Genomic DNA, 14,939 nt, shown 5'->3' with positions numbered 1-14,939 from the left:
CGCCAATTTCAAATTTTGAAAAATATGATAATTACGTAATTAGGGGTCATCTTCGAACTTTGCATATGTTAACTAATTAACATGACTAATTTAAACTTATTTGTAGAGAATGGGAAAAAGATAATAGGTGTTGCAGCTAACTATAAGTACGTAAGACCCACCAATTCTTTTGTATTTTCTATTTTTTTTTGTTTGCAGATCTCTTTTAAAAATACTGGACAAACCTATGCCAAAAGTGCCCGAAATATTCATCAAACCTACCACATCTTACATTACAGAAAAAGAGAACATAGTGGTATAGTTTTTCTTTAATTATGTTATATTTAGCAGTGGCGTAGGTTCAGTAAGGTCAGGGGGACGTAGTTGAACATAAATTTAAAAATACAAATTCATAATTTTTTTTCCAAATATAATAAGCTCCTCCAAGCGTGTGGCCTATAATTTTAACTATTTTTAGATACCAAAAGGGTTTTCTGTTAATGAGGAGGTAGAACTGGGAGTAATTATTGGAAAAATAGCTAAGAAAGTGTCTGAAAAAGAAGCTTTGGACTACGTAGGAGGTTACTGTGTAGCATTGGATATGACAGCTACTTGTAAAATGGTAATTTTCGTTGTTTCAAAAAAAAAAATTATACTTATAAATACAATTTATTTTTACCGTGTGAAACGTCTTTAATTACAATAAAAATACTCTACGTTTTCCTACAGAAAGAAGCTCGAAGTACAGGAGGGTCCTGGACTCTAGGCAAAGGCTTCGATACTGCCACACCCGTCGGGTCGTTCATAAAGAAATCCGATATACCCGACCCACACAAAGTAACACTGTGGTGCTCCGTAAACGGTAAACATCGTCAAGATGGATGTACCGACGATTTGGCCTTCAGCATTCCAGTTCTAATCAGCTTTATTTCCCAGTATATAACTTTGGAACCGAACGATTTGATTTTAACCGGTTCGCCACCCGATATGGGACCAGTTCAACAAGGAGATATTGTGCGGTGTGGGATCAAAGATATTTCAGAGGTAGAGTTCAAGGTGGAAGCTGAGTAGGTTTATTCTACTTCCATGTCAGCAACATGAAGTTCTCTTAATTTTTCAAGATATTTCCGGTCCTTCTCGATGTTATACTCACTATAATAGTGAAATACCAGCAGGGCTATAGAGGTACCTATTATGCCGCCTCCCACTACATCTAAAAATACAAAATCTCACGAATTACATATATGTAATTTTTATCAACATTTAATATATAGTTAGTTATATTTTTGTAAAATATTGAATGGGGTAATAAAATTAAAAATCAAAAAATTCATTCATTCAATTAAAAATACATTGAAATGTCAATAAAAATTAAGTTGTACGCCATCTACAGTGTGTACAAACTAAATTTCTCTAGATACACTTTCATAATCCAGTAGGCCATGCATGGCCTGTAGCCATTTTTAAATATAGTAGCCTTCTAGATGCACATTTGGTTCTATTAAGATGATTCAGTTAATAATCCATAGTCGGCTGTGATTTTTTTGGAAGCGATTAATCAGAAAATAAATCTAGGAACTTTTTTAATAAAAATCCAACTACATGATCTTAACCAGCATCACTGAAAACCCCGTTTTCTCAAATTTAATTAATTCACAATACAGAATAAACATTTCCATAGCCTCCTTGATTTTTAAATTGAACAGAAGCAATAAATATAAATGTTTAAGGTAGGTAGTATAAAAAAATTTTCTGAATTAAATTGAAGGAATTCTGAGAGAATGGGTATCTAGTTAAATTGGTTAAAAGTACCTAACTAGATTTTTTAATAAAACAACCTCTAAAGTATTTGGAAAAAAATTGCTTCTAAAAAATCATAAAAGGCCATGTATTACCAACTGGATCATTATAATTGCTCCAACAAATACATCTAGAAAGCCACTATATACAAAAAAGTCACACTGTATATCCAAAATTTTTGAACTTGAAAACAATAACTGTGATAATTTTTTTTTTTTGTTATTACCTGACATGTGGTGATGATAGTCACAAAATCTGCTAAGAGAAATTACTATCGCAAGTATTATTGGCAACAAGGCGAGGAAAAATATTACTCCTCTTGCGAAACAGGGATGACTGAAATCATACTCGTTAAACATGTAAAGGGTTATATATACCATCCCAGTGAAGGAAAAGGAAGAATGTGCACTGGGAAAGCTCTTCCTACCGTCCATTTGGCTTCCCCAATCGCCCGTACAGTTTTGTATATCTATACCCACGCCGTCCGGGAAACAGCGATAAAAGAAATTGGGTCTCGGTCGTCCTATGATGACTTTTAGAAGGGCCGTTAAAACTGCATTAATGCCATATGCCAACGAGATTCCATAGAACTGATTTCTCAAATCATTATAAATCGTCTCTTTTTTACTACACAAAAAGCTAATGATATAAACGAGTAAAGGGATGCCTATCATCACCAGGTAAAGGTATATAAGGGGTATGATACTGGGAACGGATGGGTAACGATAGTACCATAGTTCCTCTTCTTCTATATGTTTAATAAACGGGGCCCATTTATTTAGGTATCTGTAAAATGCAATATGGTATAATTATTTAAGGTTCTTAAAAGCCGTTATAGGTTAACAGTTCAAATTTAATTAAGAAATGTCAAACAAAAACTTTGTCGAAAATAATGAAGTAAAATTTTATTATACTTACAAGTATGTGATCCATAGTAATAAACGAAATCCAATTTCTGAGATATGATCGAGTGTTAAAAGTAACATTTTTATTTAAATGTGAGTCTTATTTCATGCCTGTACATTTTGTTACACAAAATATTTCATATAAGATATTCACTGAATCATTTTTTAGAGTATATCACTGAAAATTTTGATTTATCAACTTGAATGAATAAGGTTAACAAATAGCTCAAACTGACACAAACAACCTTTGATCATAATTTATTTAAATATAAAATAAAAAATGTTCAGAATAAAGTAAACACAAAATAATTGATTATGAATATAAGAGCAGTATGTTAAAAAACTAATGCTTAAGTAAAGGATTTTTAATGGCATTGTCATATCCATGGTACTCGATTTGATCAACAAGATATTTTCGATGAACCCTGCATTCCGTACCACATTTTTGCGATCCACATTTCGGGCATTCAAAGAAGCACCCCAAACAGTCCTCATTGAGACAGTCACATAAATCTGTTAGAGTGGTGATGTGGATGCCATTCTCGTCATAGATGGCTCCTGCAGGTCTACGGACATTGCTGGGAGGGTTTATCTTCCTGTTGAGTTTCCTTTTCTCCCGAACACTAGTCTCTGGATTGAAATTGGCCATGAAACGGTCCGACGTCGCTCGGAGGGCTTTAGTGGCATTTCTAGCTGCTTGTCTTCGAGTTATGTACATTTGGGTGGGTGGTTGAGGGGCTGTAGATTTTCTAGCTGTACGGTGCTCTTTTTCTCGAAAAGTGGGATTATATTCGTCCTCGCTACTCTCAGTAGTTTCCGCAGAGCTCATTTTTTCTTTTAAATGTACTTGTTTACTTAATATTTCTATAAACACTACTTTACACTGGCATTGAATTTGGGCCTCTTTTAAAATATGCCTTTATATAAAAAATTCTGAATTACTTATATCTATATAGTTTGAATAAATTAAGAAACGGTTCGTTTTTATGACAGGAAAGTAAACAAAACATAACCTATTTGTGATAGCGGATGAAGCCTTTTGCCAATCTAGAAAACAAAAATCGTTAATATAATGCCAACTGTCATGCCATAAAATTAAATTTCTGTTGCGATTGGACAAGAGGGTGTTGATTTGTTTACATTGCAAGTAACTTTTCATAAAAAATTATATAAAGACGTTTCTTATAAAATGGAACGTATTTCAAATTATATATTTTTTTTATTGGAGCAATTATTAAACAGGCCAACTGGTTTAGCTATCCTTGTCTTTGCGGACGACAAGAAAGAGAAAAAACATTTCTCTTCTTCCGCCAGCTGTCACGTAACATGTCATTTTTCTGTTCTGCAGTTCCCCTCCCGTCAGTCTTTTTAACAACACAAAACAAAAATTAAAATGTTGTAATATGACTCAATAGATTCGGTGAATTGCAAAACAATGTGCTCTTGAGACTTTCTAATCCGATGCATTAGTCAATTAGCGACGATGTCGGTGGTTTTGTGATACAGTTCCGTGTGTTTTGGAATGGCGACTCGCAGAGATGTTCTGAAGGCTTCTATGGATCCTTTACCTAGTGCCAGCGATCCTCTCAGGGAGCTTTTCGAAGCCTGCAAGGTGGGAGATATCGCCAGGGTGCGAAAACTGATCACACCCACGACTGTGAATGCCAGGGACACTGCTGGAAGGAAGAGTACTCCCTTGCACTTTGCTGCTGGCAAGTTTTTTTTCTTTTTTTTTCAGTTCTGTTTTATAACATGACAGATATAACATTCAAATTGCTATCTAAGGGAACATCCTGAACTGTGTTATACAAAATGTTTTTTTTTATAAACAGAAATGCAAAAAGCAAACAGAAATTTTTAAAACAAAGTACAAAAAGATTGCTATGGATTGTGTCTGAGCTGTCCAAATTTGAAAATGTTCCGATTATGTGCTGAAGCTATTTTAATACTGTCGGTAATGTGGTGGTAAAAATGTCTCAGATGTAAAACATCAGAAAAACATTACTTATTCTAAAAATATTCTTCCTTACAGTGGGTAATATAAAAGTTATTTATATACATATTTTGTATCATTTATTTAGAATCATTATTGCAAAACAGAAATCTGTTTCCTTATTTGTACTCCGACTTACAAATAAATAGAAAATGTGTATTTTACACAACTGCAACTTTACGATTTTTTATTTTGCCAAATATGCTGTCTCGAAAAGGTTTTTTGCCAATACAATTTTAGTGTTATAAAAAACTGTTTCATTGAATATTTTTTATTAAAGTTTGGAGCATTATTAAGCATATTAAATTAACATATTTTTATTATACCATACTGCAGATTTGGAGTTGCTTAAAGTAGTTAAATATACATTCTAGTTTATTTTTACATTTTGTGACCCATTTCTAAATATTATGTTTCCGTTTTGATATATTTACTTATTTGACAATGAATCATTGGGATGTGAAAATATTTTATGTTACTTATCTAGATACTATTATCTTTTGAAAAAATAAAATTTTTTTGGATATATTATTTGCAAGATAACTAAGCAATTCTGACTATTAAATTGTATTAACAAATTCTCGAGATAACAATAATTTTTTTTAAATCTAAATTACCTTATTTGTTATGTTGTTTAATTTAATTATCAAGTAATTGAGCCTAAAGATTAAAGTGCCATAAACAATTTGAATAACAGGATACCTTTCATGGTTGTTACTTACCTTGAACCATGTTTATATACAAAATTTGTCAAAATTGTTAGTAACACAATAATATTTAACAGTACATTAGAATGCTTCTTGTTATAATTAACAATTTAGCATAAATTTAAAATTTTGCCCTGACGTAGTCCATATTTTTGGCCAGGTTATGGCAGGAGGGATGTTGTAGAGTTCTTGCTGTCTGCGGGAGCTTCCATTCAAGCACGGGACGATGGAGGCTTACATCCATTACACAATGCGTGTTCATTTGGACATGCCGATGTGGTGAGGTTATTACTGGAAGCTGGCGCCAATCCCAATACAAGAGACAACTGGAATTACACGCCCTTGCACGAAGCGGCTATTAAAGGAAAAATAGATGTTTGCATAGGTTGGTTTTCCTTTTCAAAAGAAAATAGTGGATCGGTGCTTAATAAAGTATCAATAACTATTATTTTTGTCAATTTTCAGCCCTCCTGCAGCATGGAGCAGATGTAAACATCCGCAACACCGAAGGAAAAACCCCCTTGGAAGTCGCCGATGTCTCTACTCGACCCGTGCTGACGGGAGAATACCGTAAAGATGAATTACTAGAGGCGGCACGTTCCGGTGCGGAGGACAGGCTTTTGGCACTGCTCAATCCGTTAAACGTAAATTGTCACGCCAGCGACGGACGCAGGTCGACTCCCTTACACCTGGCGGCGGGATATAACCGCAACCGCGTCGTGCAGCTCCTGTTACAGCACGGCGCTGACGTTCACGCTAAAGACAAAGGGTAGGGTTCAATTTTTGACGGTTCTGATGTAATGTATTTGACGATTTGACTTTGTTCCGCAGTGGTTTGGTCCCCTTGCACAACGCTTGCTCTTACGGCCACTTCGAGGTGACGGAAATGCTGATTAAGCATGGCGCTAACGTAAATGCTAACGACTTGTGGGCTTTCACGCCTCTACACGAAGCCGCCTCGAAATCCAGATTGGAGGTCTGTTCGCTGTTGCTCAGTGAAGGGGCGGATCCCTACCAGTTAAACTGCCACTCGAAATCCGCAATCGACGTCGCGCCCACGCGAGACCTGCAAGAAAGGCTAGCTTGTAAGTTACAATGTTTTTCCATTTTTCTTTGTTTTGTTTTTCAGTGAAAAAACTTACAAATTTCAGACGAGTACAAGGGCCACCTGCTGCTAGAGGCGGCCCGCCAGGCCGACACGGCCAAGATAAAAAAGTACCTCACCCCGGAAATCATAAACTTTAAGCACCCCTACACGGGTGACACGGCCCTGCACGCCGCCGTCATTTCCCTCTACCCGAAGAGGAAGCAGGTAATCGAGACGTTGATCCGAAAAGGCGCTCATCTCAACGAAAAGAACAAAGACTTTCTCACCCCGCTTCATATTGCCTCGGACAACTCAAACTACGATCTCATGGACGTGCTGTTGAGGCACGGGGCCAAGGTGAACGCCCTGGACGGATTGGGACAGACCGCCCTCCACAGGTGCGCCAGAGAGGATAACGTTCAGGCTTGCAGGATACTGATGAGTTACAACGTCGATTTGAGCATCGTTTCGCTGCAGGGCTATACGGCCGCTCAGGTGGCTTCGGAGAACGTGCTGAAGATATTGCAAGGTAATATATTTTTCACATAGACTAAAATTTACTTTACTTTATTTAAAATTGCGTGCTCATCAACGAATCGCGGGTTTGCCATGTCACGTGTCAAGAAAATTATTTTAAATAATATATGCCATGTTATGAATGGGACGAGTCTCTACCGAGTGGGTACTGTTTTATACAGTTATTCTTTTATTTTGTGCTAGCGCAAACTTTTATCTACATTTAGGAGTATAAATCGACTGTCTTGGTGGATTTGTGGGTGATTAAGAAATAATCGATTTCCTCCTCCATACAATTGCAAAACAGTCTATAGCAATTGTTTTTCAGATCCTCCGACCGGTACTGCCGACGTAGAGTGCCAAATTCTGGAGGCCGCCAAATCGGGAGATTTGGACCAAGTACAAAGACTGTTGGGATCGTTTCCCCACATAGTCAACTGTCGCGACTTAGACGGGAGACATTCGACCCCTCTACATTTCGCTTCTGGCTATAACAGGGTATCGGTGGTAGAATTTCTCTTACAGCAGGGTGCCGACGTTCACGCTAAAGATAAAGGGTAAGAAGGAAATTCATACAGAAACGGTGAAGAGCTTTTAAATATGTATATTTTTTATGTTTCTGACAGACAAAGGGAGATTTTTGAAAAACATAATTTCAGCTTGTAAGTTGGAAGAATTCCGATCTGATAATCCTATCATAACCTTACCTAACCTAACTTAACCTAATGTAACCTAACAAACTTCAATTGAAAATATATTTTTCTGACTTATTTGAAACTTTAGTCACATTTTTCTCAATTAGTTCTTGAATAATTCCTCGAATTATATCTTGGTGGCCTTCTACGTTTCTGTAACGTCTCGTAAATAAAGGAAAAAAATTATTTTTATAATTTTATATTTTATTCCAATAAATATTTCCTTCTAGGGGTTTGGTGCCGTTACATAACGCCTGTTCCTACGGACACTACGAAGTGACTGAACTTCTAGTAAAGCATGGCGCGAGTGTGAACGTCGCCGACCTGTGGAAGTTTACGCCGCTACACGAAGCTGCCGCTAAAGGAAAGTACGAAATCGTAAAGTTATTACTTAAGGTGAGATTATAAGCTTTTACCTTCGCGGTTGCCTACGAATGGTTCCTTTTCAGCACGGAGCGGACCCCAGCAAGAAGAACCGTGACGGCGCCACTCCCTTGGATTTGGTACGCGAAGGCGACCAGGACGTGGCCGACCTCCTTAGGGGTAACGCCGCCTTGTTGGACGCGGCCAAGAAGGGCAACCTTGCGAGAGTTCAGAGACTTGTCACTCCCGAGAACATCAACTGTCGCGACGCGCAGGGTAGAAACTCGACACCTTTACACTTGGCGGGTGAGTTTTTTTAAGTCGACATTCTCGTTAAAGTACGTGGCGGTTCGATTTTTATTATCAATCTTGGAAACAAGCGTGTATTTTTTTTGTTTTGGCTCATCCGTTTTTATTTTTCATTAATTTTGGATAATTATTGGGTAAAAGTTGTTATTTGGAGAAATTCTGCATAATTTTCTTAAATAATTGCGATTTTAACATCAAAAATATTATTTTTAGAATTTCCGGATTAATTTGTAAATCACAATAGAATTTTTTTAATAGCTGGTTACAACAACGTTGAGGTAGCAGAATTTCTACTCGAACATGGCGCCGACGTTAACGCCCAGGACAAGGGCGGACTTATACCCCTCCACAACGCCTCTAGTTACGGCCACCTCGATATAGCAGCTCTCCTGATCAAGTACAATACTGTTGTAAACGCTACTGATAAATGGGGCTTTACGCCCCTCCACGAAGCCGCCCAGAAGGGAAGGACGCAGCTTTGTGCTTTGCTGGTAAGTTTTGAGATCATCATCCCAGTAATCGAGAAATAGCGAAAACACAAACCGTTCTTCCTGTTCATAACTTTCGGACTATCTCAAAATGTGTAAAATCGACTTCAAAAGATTATCTTAGTTACCGTTTAGACGCTTGATTTCACGTTTTTAGCTCGCCCACGGGGCGGACCCCTTCCTGAAGAACCAGGAGGGCCAGGCCCCGGTAGACTTGGCCTCCGCCGACGACGTCCGCTGCCTACTGCAAGACGCCATGGCCTCCCAACAGGGCGTCGCCACGACCTCCGCGCCACCCTCCCGCGCCCCGTCTATCGCCCTCTCTCACACACCGAGTCCCCCCTTGCCCTCTACCGTCAACGCAGAGACCGTGATCATGCCCTCGGGGGCCGCGGTTCAGCTGTTGGTACCTGTCGGTAGTAGGAACAGCGTATCCATGGGCGCTGCCGAGGGATGCTGCTCCACGACGAAGATGGAGAGCAGCGAGAGCGAAGTGGGCGGGATTTGTTCGGTTGCTAATTTCCTCGCCAGCTTGAATCTGGAGCACTTGTTGGACATCTTCGAGAGGGAGCAGATCACCCTCGATATATTGGCGGAGATGTCGCACGAGGACCTGAAGCAGATCGGCATATCGGCGTACGGGTTCCGTCACAAGCTTATAAAAGGTAAGATTTCCGTTAAAGAAAAGCTTTGCTTTTGTATGCAGAAGGTGAAACTGAAAGAAGAGGTTTGATTTATACTCAGGAACTACCAAGAAGTGGCGCATTTGAACTACAAAATTAAAGCCGCTATTACGAGGTACTGGTACGTTTGAACTACCGAAACATTCTTCTTTTTTTAGGTATGGAACGTCTGATGGCCAGTTGCAGTGGTCTGTGGTCCACCCCTTCTAACCCCGGTACTTTACTCGTCGATCTTTTGTCCGACGATAAAGAATTTATTACCGTCGAAGAGGAGATGCAGAACGGTATAAGGGAGCACAGAGATAACGGTCACGCCGGTGGTGTATTTTCACGATACAATATTGTCCGGGTAAGAGAGAGACTCTTGTCGTACCGGAATATTTACATTTTAAACGATAATTTATTTTTAGATTCAAAAAGTGCAGAATCGGAAGCTCTGGGAGCGTTACACGCACCGCAGGCAGGAGGTGGGCGAGGAGAACGGCAACCAGTCGTGTGAAAGGATGCTGTTTCACGGCTCGCCTTTCATCAACGCCATCGTGCAGAAGGGTTTCGACGAGAGGCACGCTTATATCGGCGGTATGTTTGGCGCCGGTATTTATTTCGCCGAACACTCTTCCAAGAGCAATCAGTACGTATATGGAATCGGGGGAGGTACCGGGTGTCCCACGCATAAGGATCGCAGCTGCTACACTTGCCACAGGTCAGAAGTTTCTTCTTTAACGTCGAAATTAGAAATAAAGAAAAAAAAAGTTCATTTGATCGTTTTAAAATAAAAAATCAAATTTTATATGTTACAGGCACTTGCTCCTCTGCCGCGTGACGCTCGGCAAGTCGTTCCTGCAGTTCAGCGCAATGAAGATGGCGCACGCTCCCCCGGGCCACCACTCGGTGGCCGGTCGTCCGTCGGCGGGCGGCCTGAACTTCCCGGAGTACGTCGTGTACCGGGGAGAGCAGGCCTACCCCGAATACTTCATAACGTACCAGATCGTCAAGCCCGAAGACCGTTCCAGTGGGGCAGACTCGGACGTCAGGTGATTCCAAGAGCAGTGGTTGATGCTGCAGCCGACTAGGTCGTACAAGGACTACCTGTGCAGCCTGCTGTGCCACGCTTTGCGCTGCTTAGTGCCGGCGAGGAAAAAGTGCAGTTGCCAAGAGCAGAGGAACTGATCTTAGTCGTTTCGGTAATCGATTTGAATCGGAGACGGCGGATGGGGTTTTTGACTAGTGGCGTTTTAAGGTATTTTTTAATTCTCTCCACACAAAGTTTTTAAATGGAAATGAATTTTAATTTCAGATATTTGGACGTTTTTTTTTATTTATTGTGAAATTATAAAATATAGGCTCGATTTTTTCAGTTTTACGTACCGCGAAACGGGGCGATATTGTGACATTGCAGAATACTAACCTTTTAAAATATAAAGCTTTGACTATCTGGGCTCCACTTCATCAGTTAACATGTTTGAGTTAGTGTTTTAGATGTTACGTTTTTATTTGGAAACGAATTTGTGAAACTGCCATTCGGTTTTCATGATGCTCAAACGATAAAGAAAATGTATAGTGTAGAAACTTTTGAAAATAAATATTGGTATAATTGAGGTTCGTTAAAAGTAAAATTTGCATTTCCATTTGTTTTTTTTTATATTTGTAAACGTAAAGTTTAAAACTCCATCCGCAGTTATAAAATGCCCCACATTAAAGGAATTGCAAGTATTTTTTAAAATTGGGAGTGGCGTATTGTAAAAAAACTTTAGATATTTCCTTTATTGCAATAAGTATTTTATATATATATGAATTATTTCTTGTTTTACTGATTATTAGTAAAGTAAAATAATTTCAAACTATTGTATGTGGGAACGCAAATGGCTCTATCTGTTGTGCCGACTCCCAAGTGTGCCATTCAAATGGCTACAGTAGGAACCGACCTGCTATATTGCAGGTACTTGTTGCACGACTGCCACCCACAGAGGGCAAAGACAATGTTTTAATTGTCAGTGTTACGAGAAACAACTACTCCGAAGGCTATATGCCCCTACTGGCATTGAATTATACTCACAACACCTAGTGCAACAGCTAGGATTGTTCGTTAGTTTAACCCACCAGGCACAGACCAGTTTCGGACTTATTAGTCCTAATCAGTGTGTCATAGGTGAGACAACCGACTCCGAAACCGGTCTGTGCCTGGTGGGTTAAACTGACGAACAATCCTAGGTGTTACGAGTATAATTCAATGCCGGTAGGGGCATATAGCCCTTGGAGTAGTTGTTTCTCGTAACACTGACAATTAAAATTTCAAACTATGTTTATATTTTTAATCGCGTAGAGGGCTAGACTGAGAAAATTTGGTCTAAAGTGGAGTGATTTTGAGACTTGGTTATTTTTATCTTGTAAAAAAATAAAATAAAGTCGCAACACCAAAAAGTATTAACGTTATCGTTTTTTTTGCTCCCAATTTTTAAGAATACGTTCTTGCCATTGAAAAATGATGTGTTCATTTTTATGTAAATAATTATGTAACATAGGACTTTCATATTGCGCATTTTACCCTATTTATTATCGTTTTCGCTAATTTTAATGAAAGACAAGGAAAATTTAAGTTTCAAAATCAGTATGTGATATGAATATTTATGGTAAGTAAGGATCGTTTAACTGGTGTGGTGTTAACTTTTAAATTTTACTTGTATACTGTTTTTTTTTTTTGAAAATTTTTCTATATCGTAGTATTTAATAAAAATATTTCTGTGGAACTGAGTTTTTGTTCAAAATAAAGCCACCGTACTAGTCGTATTTCTTTATTAACATACATAGACTTGCCATAATTCAATCTACTGTGGAAATGACACGTATTTTCACAGTTTTCTTAAACATAAATTCCTAATGGAACAGGGTAGAATATTTGCATCCATATTTTTTTATAATTTTATAAAGTGCCCCACATTGGGCGCCGATGTTGTTAACTTAAAAGACTCGATTCCCCGACACTTCTAACCTGTCCCACTTTACAAAAATTTAATTTTCATGTAAATACAGGTTTTATCTTTTACTAATATGATTGTATACAGCAAGTATATTTTTTACATATATCACAGAAACATTTATTTTTTACAAAGATAGATCCACATTTATGACAGGTAAGTAGGGTTGTGAGATTAAAATACTGGAAGTCAGTTCACAATTACGTCGATTTGAAAAGAATTCAGATCACAGTTACATATTTCCCGTGTTTACTAGTTTTCGAAGCGTAAAGAAATTTGGCACATATATATAGGTACAAAATTACCTCTGGTAGTTTTTCTCTGCATACACTTTGTTCTGTGTCCCGTTTTGTGCAGAGGGAAAATATATTTGTATAGTATTTAAACTGAGAAATGCTATCGTATCCCAAAATTAAGTTAGACGATTAAGAAACAGTGGTGTGCATTAATTAATTTGTGTATTTTCAAGTTTTAGTAAATTCTGAAGTTTTAATAATCAATTTTTTATAGCTTTATCGTTAAATATAATGTATTTTTTATCCCCACTTGAACTGTTCTAACATTTAGTAATATTTCAAATTTTCAACTCATTTCTAAAGTCTTAATCTTAAAGTTTAAAAACTACAACGGAATCGTTTAGAAAATATATACTTCCTACGAGTTTTTTCAAGTTCTGAGATCTGTGAAAAAATAAAGAATCTTTCAAGAGAGTAGAAAAATAACTAATAAATCTTTATTAGAAAAAATCAGCCTTTTGAAGTGTTTTCCGTGTTGGTTTTATATAGTATGCCAGTTTTTCAAAATTTGCCCTAGCCTACTGGATGAGTGATGAGAAAGATTGTAGTAAATGGTCTCCCCACCAGCCAAAATAGCCCCCCACTCACCAAAGGTGCCGTAATCGTAGATCGAATGGTTGCACGATGCCAAGATCGCCAGGTCCAGAGCTGGAGAGTTCTTGTGGTACCGACTGGCTACGTACACGTTGTTCTTGAACCCGAATTTCTTCCAGCACCACGGCGGATCATCGCTAACCACGATAAACACGACGTTTCGATACTTCCTCTCAAAGAAACCCATGGCTGACTTGTAGAAGTCAACGTCAGCCGGTTTGGCGTTGTGTTTCCTCATCAAATACCCGATATAGTCCGTCCTCCGTACGTGAATGCCTACAAAGGTGTGGTTTCTTGCGGCGGAAGGCTTCACAGCTAAATGTAGGATTTGTTGGCTCTTTAGCAGCAGCTTCTTTTTTATAGTAAACTCTTGAATGATGTCTTGGACCCAAGTTAACACTAGTTCAGGTTGAATGGAGTATCTCGGTAAAATAATACTTTGATTGGTAAAGTTCCAGGCCTCTAGAGACTTTACGAAATGGTTTATTTCTACTGGGCAATGTCCGATCTCTCCAAACGTTGGCACCGACAGTTGCTCAAACACCTGGTCTAGCTTTATTTTGATACACCTGGGGACGTAGGGCTCCAGGCCTGTCCTCCTGGCTAGAGCCCATACGGACGCGTACTCCCACATCTGATTGCCCAAGCGGCCACCCTGCATGATGGTAACGATGCCATACTGCGGGCACCGGCTGAGTCTCCAGATTCTCCTCTTCTTGATGTTGTTGGTGCAGAGGGACTGCTCAAAATCCATGTACGTTCTCACACTGCCCCTTCCGACGTTCATGTCGTACAGCGGAAATAAAAATACGTGCACAAAGGATATCACACATAATGCCAGTATTATAGCTTTAAATAATAGGTTGTGGTTTGTGTTTAACATTATTTTGTTACTTGTAGCAATCTAAAGCACTGTCTCTACTTCTAAATTTAAGCATTTTACTAGAAAATCTCACCCAGACTGTTCCTCTCTGTGCTACATCTTAGTATTGATTTTTATCATCGCATCTTCGCGAGCGCGTCACAATATGGATGCTGCGATCTTTCGCGTTCCATTCATTTATTTAAAAAAAATCATATTTAGTTTTAATACTATATTTCATGTTGTACATTTGAAAATCGCATTTAAAATAACTGTTCTATAATACCTAATAATTTTTTCAGAAATTATCTACCTATTTTCTACACTATTCATTTTTGTTAATATTACTATGCCACCCCTTCTTCCGCACAGCTCTTTGACTTTTGGACTAATTAGGGCAAACCCTTTCGAGTAGAGCGAGGGATAAAGTATTATTATTATTTATCTATTTTGTTTTTTATGAATTATAATTTTTTTTTACGAGTTTAACTGAGATACAGCCAGGTATACACATATAATGTAGTAACAGTCATATGCGCATAAAAAGGCACATTAAAGATAGAACGGAGTAGAACTTTATAAATTAAAAGAAGCCTTTCAAAAAGACACTACAACTTTTCCAACTAACCATTTAAATCTTCGAAGAGTACGCATTGTAAGAGGATTTATTAGAAGAACTTTTGAATT

General features: G+C 38.2%; 5 protein-coding genes across 5 annotated transcripts; 2 read left to right on the top strand and 3 right to left on the bottom strand.

Annotated features, from left to right (window-relative positions):
* The first annotated feature begins 48 nt into the window (after positions 1–48).
* Positions 49–1,272, top strand: LOC108917778 (acylpyruvase FAHD1, mitochondrial). Its single transcript, XM_018724529.1, has 4 exons — positions 49–146; positions 199–295; positions 458–601; positions 709–1,272. Exons 1-4 carry the CDS (start codon positions 82–84, stop codon positions 1,048–1,050), a joined length of 648 nt encoding a protein of 215 aa, XP_018580045.1. The 5' UTR covers positions 49–81; the 3' UTR covers positions 1,051–1,272.
* On the bottom strand, positions 1,028–2,793 carry LOC108917777 (phospholipid phosphatase 5). Its single transcript, XM_018724528.1, has 3 exons — positions 2,698–2,793; positions 2,006–2,565; positions 1,028–1,192 (listed from the first exon to the last, which is right to left on the bottom strand). Exons 1-3 carry the CDS (start codon positions 2,763–2,765, stop codon positions 1,053–1,055), a joined length of 768 nt encoding a protein of 255 aa, XP_018580044.1. The 5' UTR covers positions 2,766–2,793; the 3' UTR covers positions 1,028–1,052.
* LOC108917898 (ARL14 effector protein) lies at positions 2,670–3,707 on the bottom strand. The gene has a single exon (XM_018724709.1). It carries the CDS (start codon positions 3,511–3,513, stop codon positions 3,028–3,030), a length of 486 nt encoding a protein of 161 aa, XP_018580225.1. The 5' UTR covers positions 3,514–3,707; the 3' UTR covers positions 2,670–3,027.
* Positions 3,708–4,012: 305 nt separating this feature from the next.
* On the top strand, positions 4,013–11,488 carry LOC108917893 (tankyrase). Its single transcript, XM_018724705.1, has 13 exons — positions 4,013–4,396; positions 5,545–5,769; positions 5,850–6,153; positions 6,216–6,469; positions 6,536–7,000; positions 7,316–7,544; positions 7,913–8,078; positions 8,132–8,351; positions 8,613–8,845; positions 9,000–9,507; positions 9,684–9,874; positions 9,936–10,228; positions 10,326–11,488. Exons 1-13 carry the CDS (start codon positions 4,207–4,209, stop codon positions 10,561–10,563), a joined length of 3,516 nt encoding a protein of 1,171 aa, XP_018580221.1. The 5' UTR covers positions 4,013–4,206; the 3' UTR covers positions 10,564–11,488.
* Positions 11,489–13,166: 1,678 nt separating this feature from the next.
* Positions 13,167–14,349, bottom strand: LOC108917833 (galactoside 2-alpha-L-fucosyltransferase 3-like). Its single transcript, XM_018724597.1, has one exon. It carries the CDS (start codon positions 14,271–14,273, stop codon positions 13,278–13,280), a length of 996 nt encoding a protein of 331 aa, XP_018580113.1. The 5' UTR covers positions 14,274–14,349; the 3' UTR covers positions 13,167–13,277.
* Between the last annotated feature and the right edge of the window lie 590 nt (positions 14,350–14,939).

This window comes from Anoplophora glabripennis, unplaced genomic scaffold (assembly GCF_000390285.2).
Source record: "Anoplophora glabripennis isolate ALB-LARVAE unplaced genomic scaffold, Agla_2.0 scaffold17, whole genome shotgun sequence".
NCBI classification, from domain to species: domain Eukaryota; kingdom Metazoa; phylum Arthropoda; class Insecta; order Coleoptera; family Cerambycidae; genus Anoplophora; species Anoplophora glabripennis.
This window is presented reverse-complemented; position numbering and strand designations above follow the sequence as displayed.

What these genes read in the sequence shown, in the direction of transcription:
- LOC108917778 (XM_018724529.1), top strand. Translation starts at nt 82, where the DNA reads ATGACTAATTTAAACTTATTTGTAGAGAATGGGAAAAAGATAATAGGT. An exon ending in GGTGTTGCAGCTAACTATAA is followed by an intron (nt 147 to 198) that starts GTACGTAAGACC and finishes TTTTGTTTGCAG; the next exon opens with ATCTCTTTTAAAAATACTGG. An exon ending in CAGAAAAAGAGAACATAGTG is followed by an intron (nt 296 to 457) that starts GTATAGTTTTTC and finishes AACTATTTTTAG; the next exon opens with ATACCAAAAGGGTTTTCTGT.
- LOC108917777 (XM_018724528.1), bottom strand. Translation starts at nt 2,765, where the DNA reads ATGTTACTTTTAACACTCGATCATATCTCAGAAATTGGATTTCGTTTA. An exon ending in TTACTATGGATCACATACTT is followed by an intron (nt 2,566 to 2,697) that starts GTAAGTATAATA and finishes TGCATTTTACAG; the next exon opens with ATACCTAAATAAATGGGCCC. An exon ending in CTATCATCACCACATGTCAG is followed by an intron (nt 1,193 to 2,005) that starts GTAATAACAAAA and finishes TTGTATTTTTAG; the next exon opens with ATGTAGTGGGAGGCGGCATA.
- LOC108917898 (XM_018724709.1), bottom strand. Translation starts at nt 3,513, where the DNA reads ATGAGCTCTGCGGAAACTACTGAGAGTAGCGAGGACGAATATAATCCC.
- LOC108917893 (XM_018724705.1), top strand. Translation starts at nt 4,207, where the DNA reads ATGGCGACTCGCAGAGATGTTCTGAAGGCTTCTATGGATCCTTTACCT. An exon ending in TCGTAAAGTTATTACTTAAG is followed by an intron (nt 8,079 to 8,131) that starts GTGAGATTATAA and finishes GTTCCTTTTCAG; the next exon opens with CACGGAGCGGACCCCAGCAA. An exon ending in CACGATACAATATTGTCCGG is followed by an intron (nt 9,875 to 9,935) that starts GTAAGAGAGAGA and finishes ATTTATTTTTAG; the next exon opens with ATTCAAAAAGTGCAGAATCG.
- LOC108917833 (XM_018724597.1), bottom strand. Translation starts at nt 14,273, where the DNA reads ATGTTAAACACAAACCACAACCTATTATTTAAAGCTATAATACTGGCA.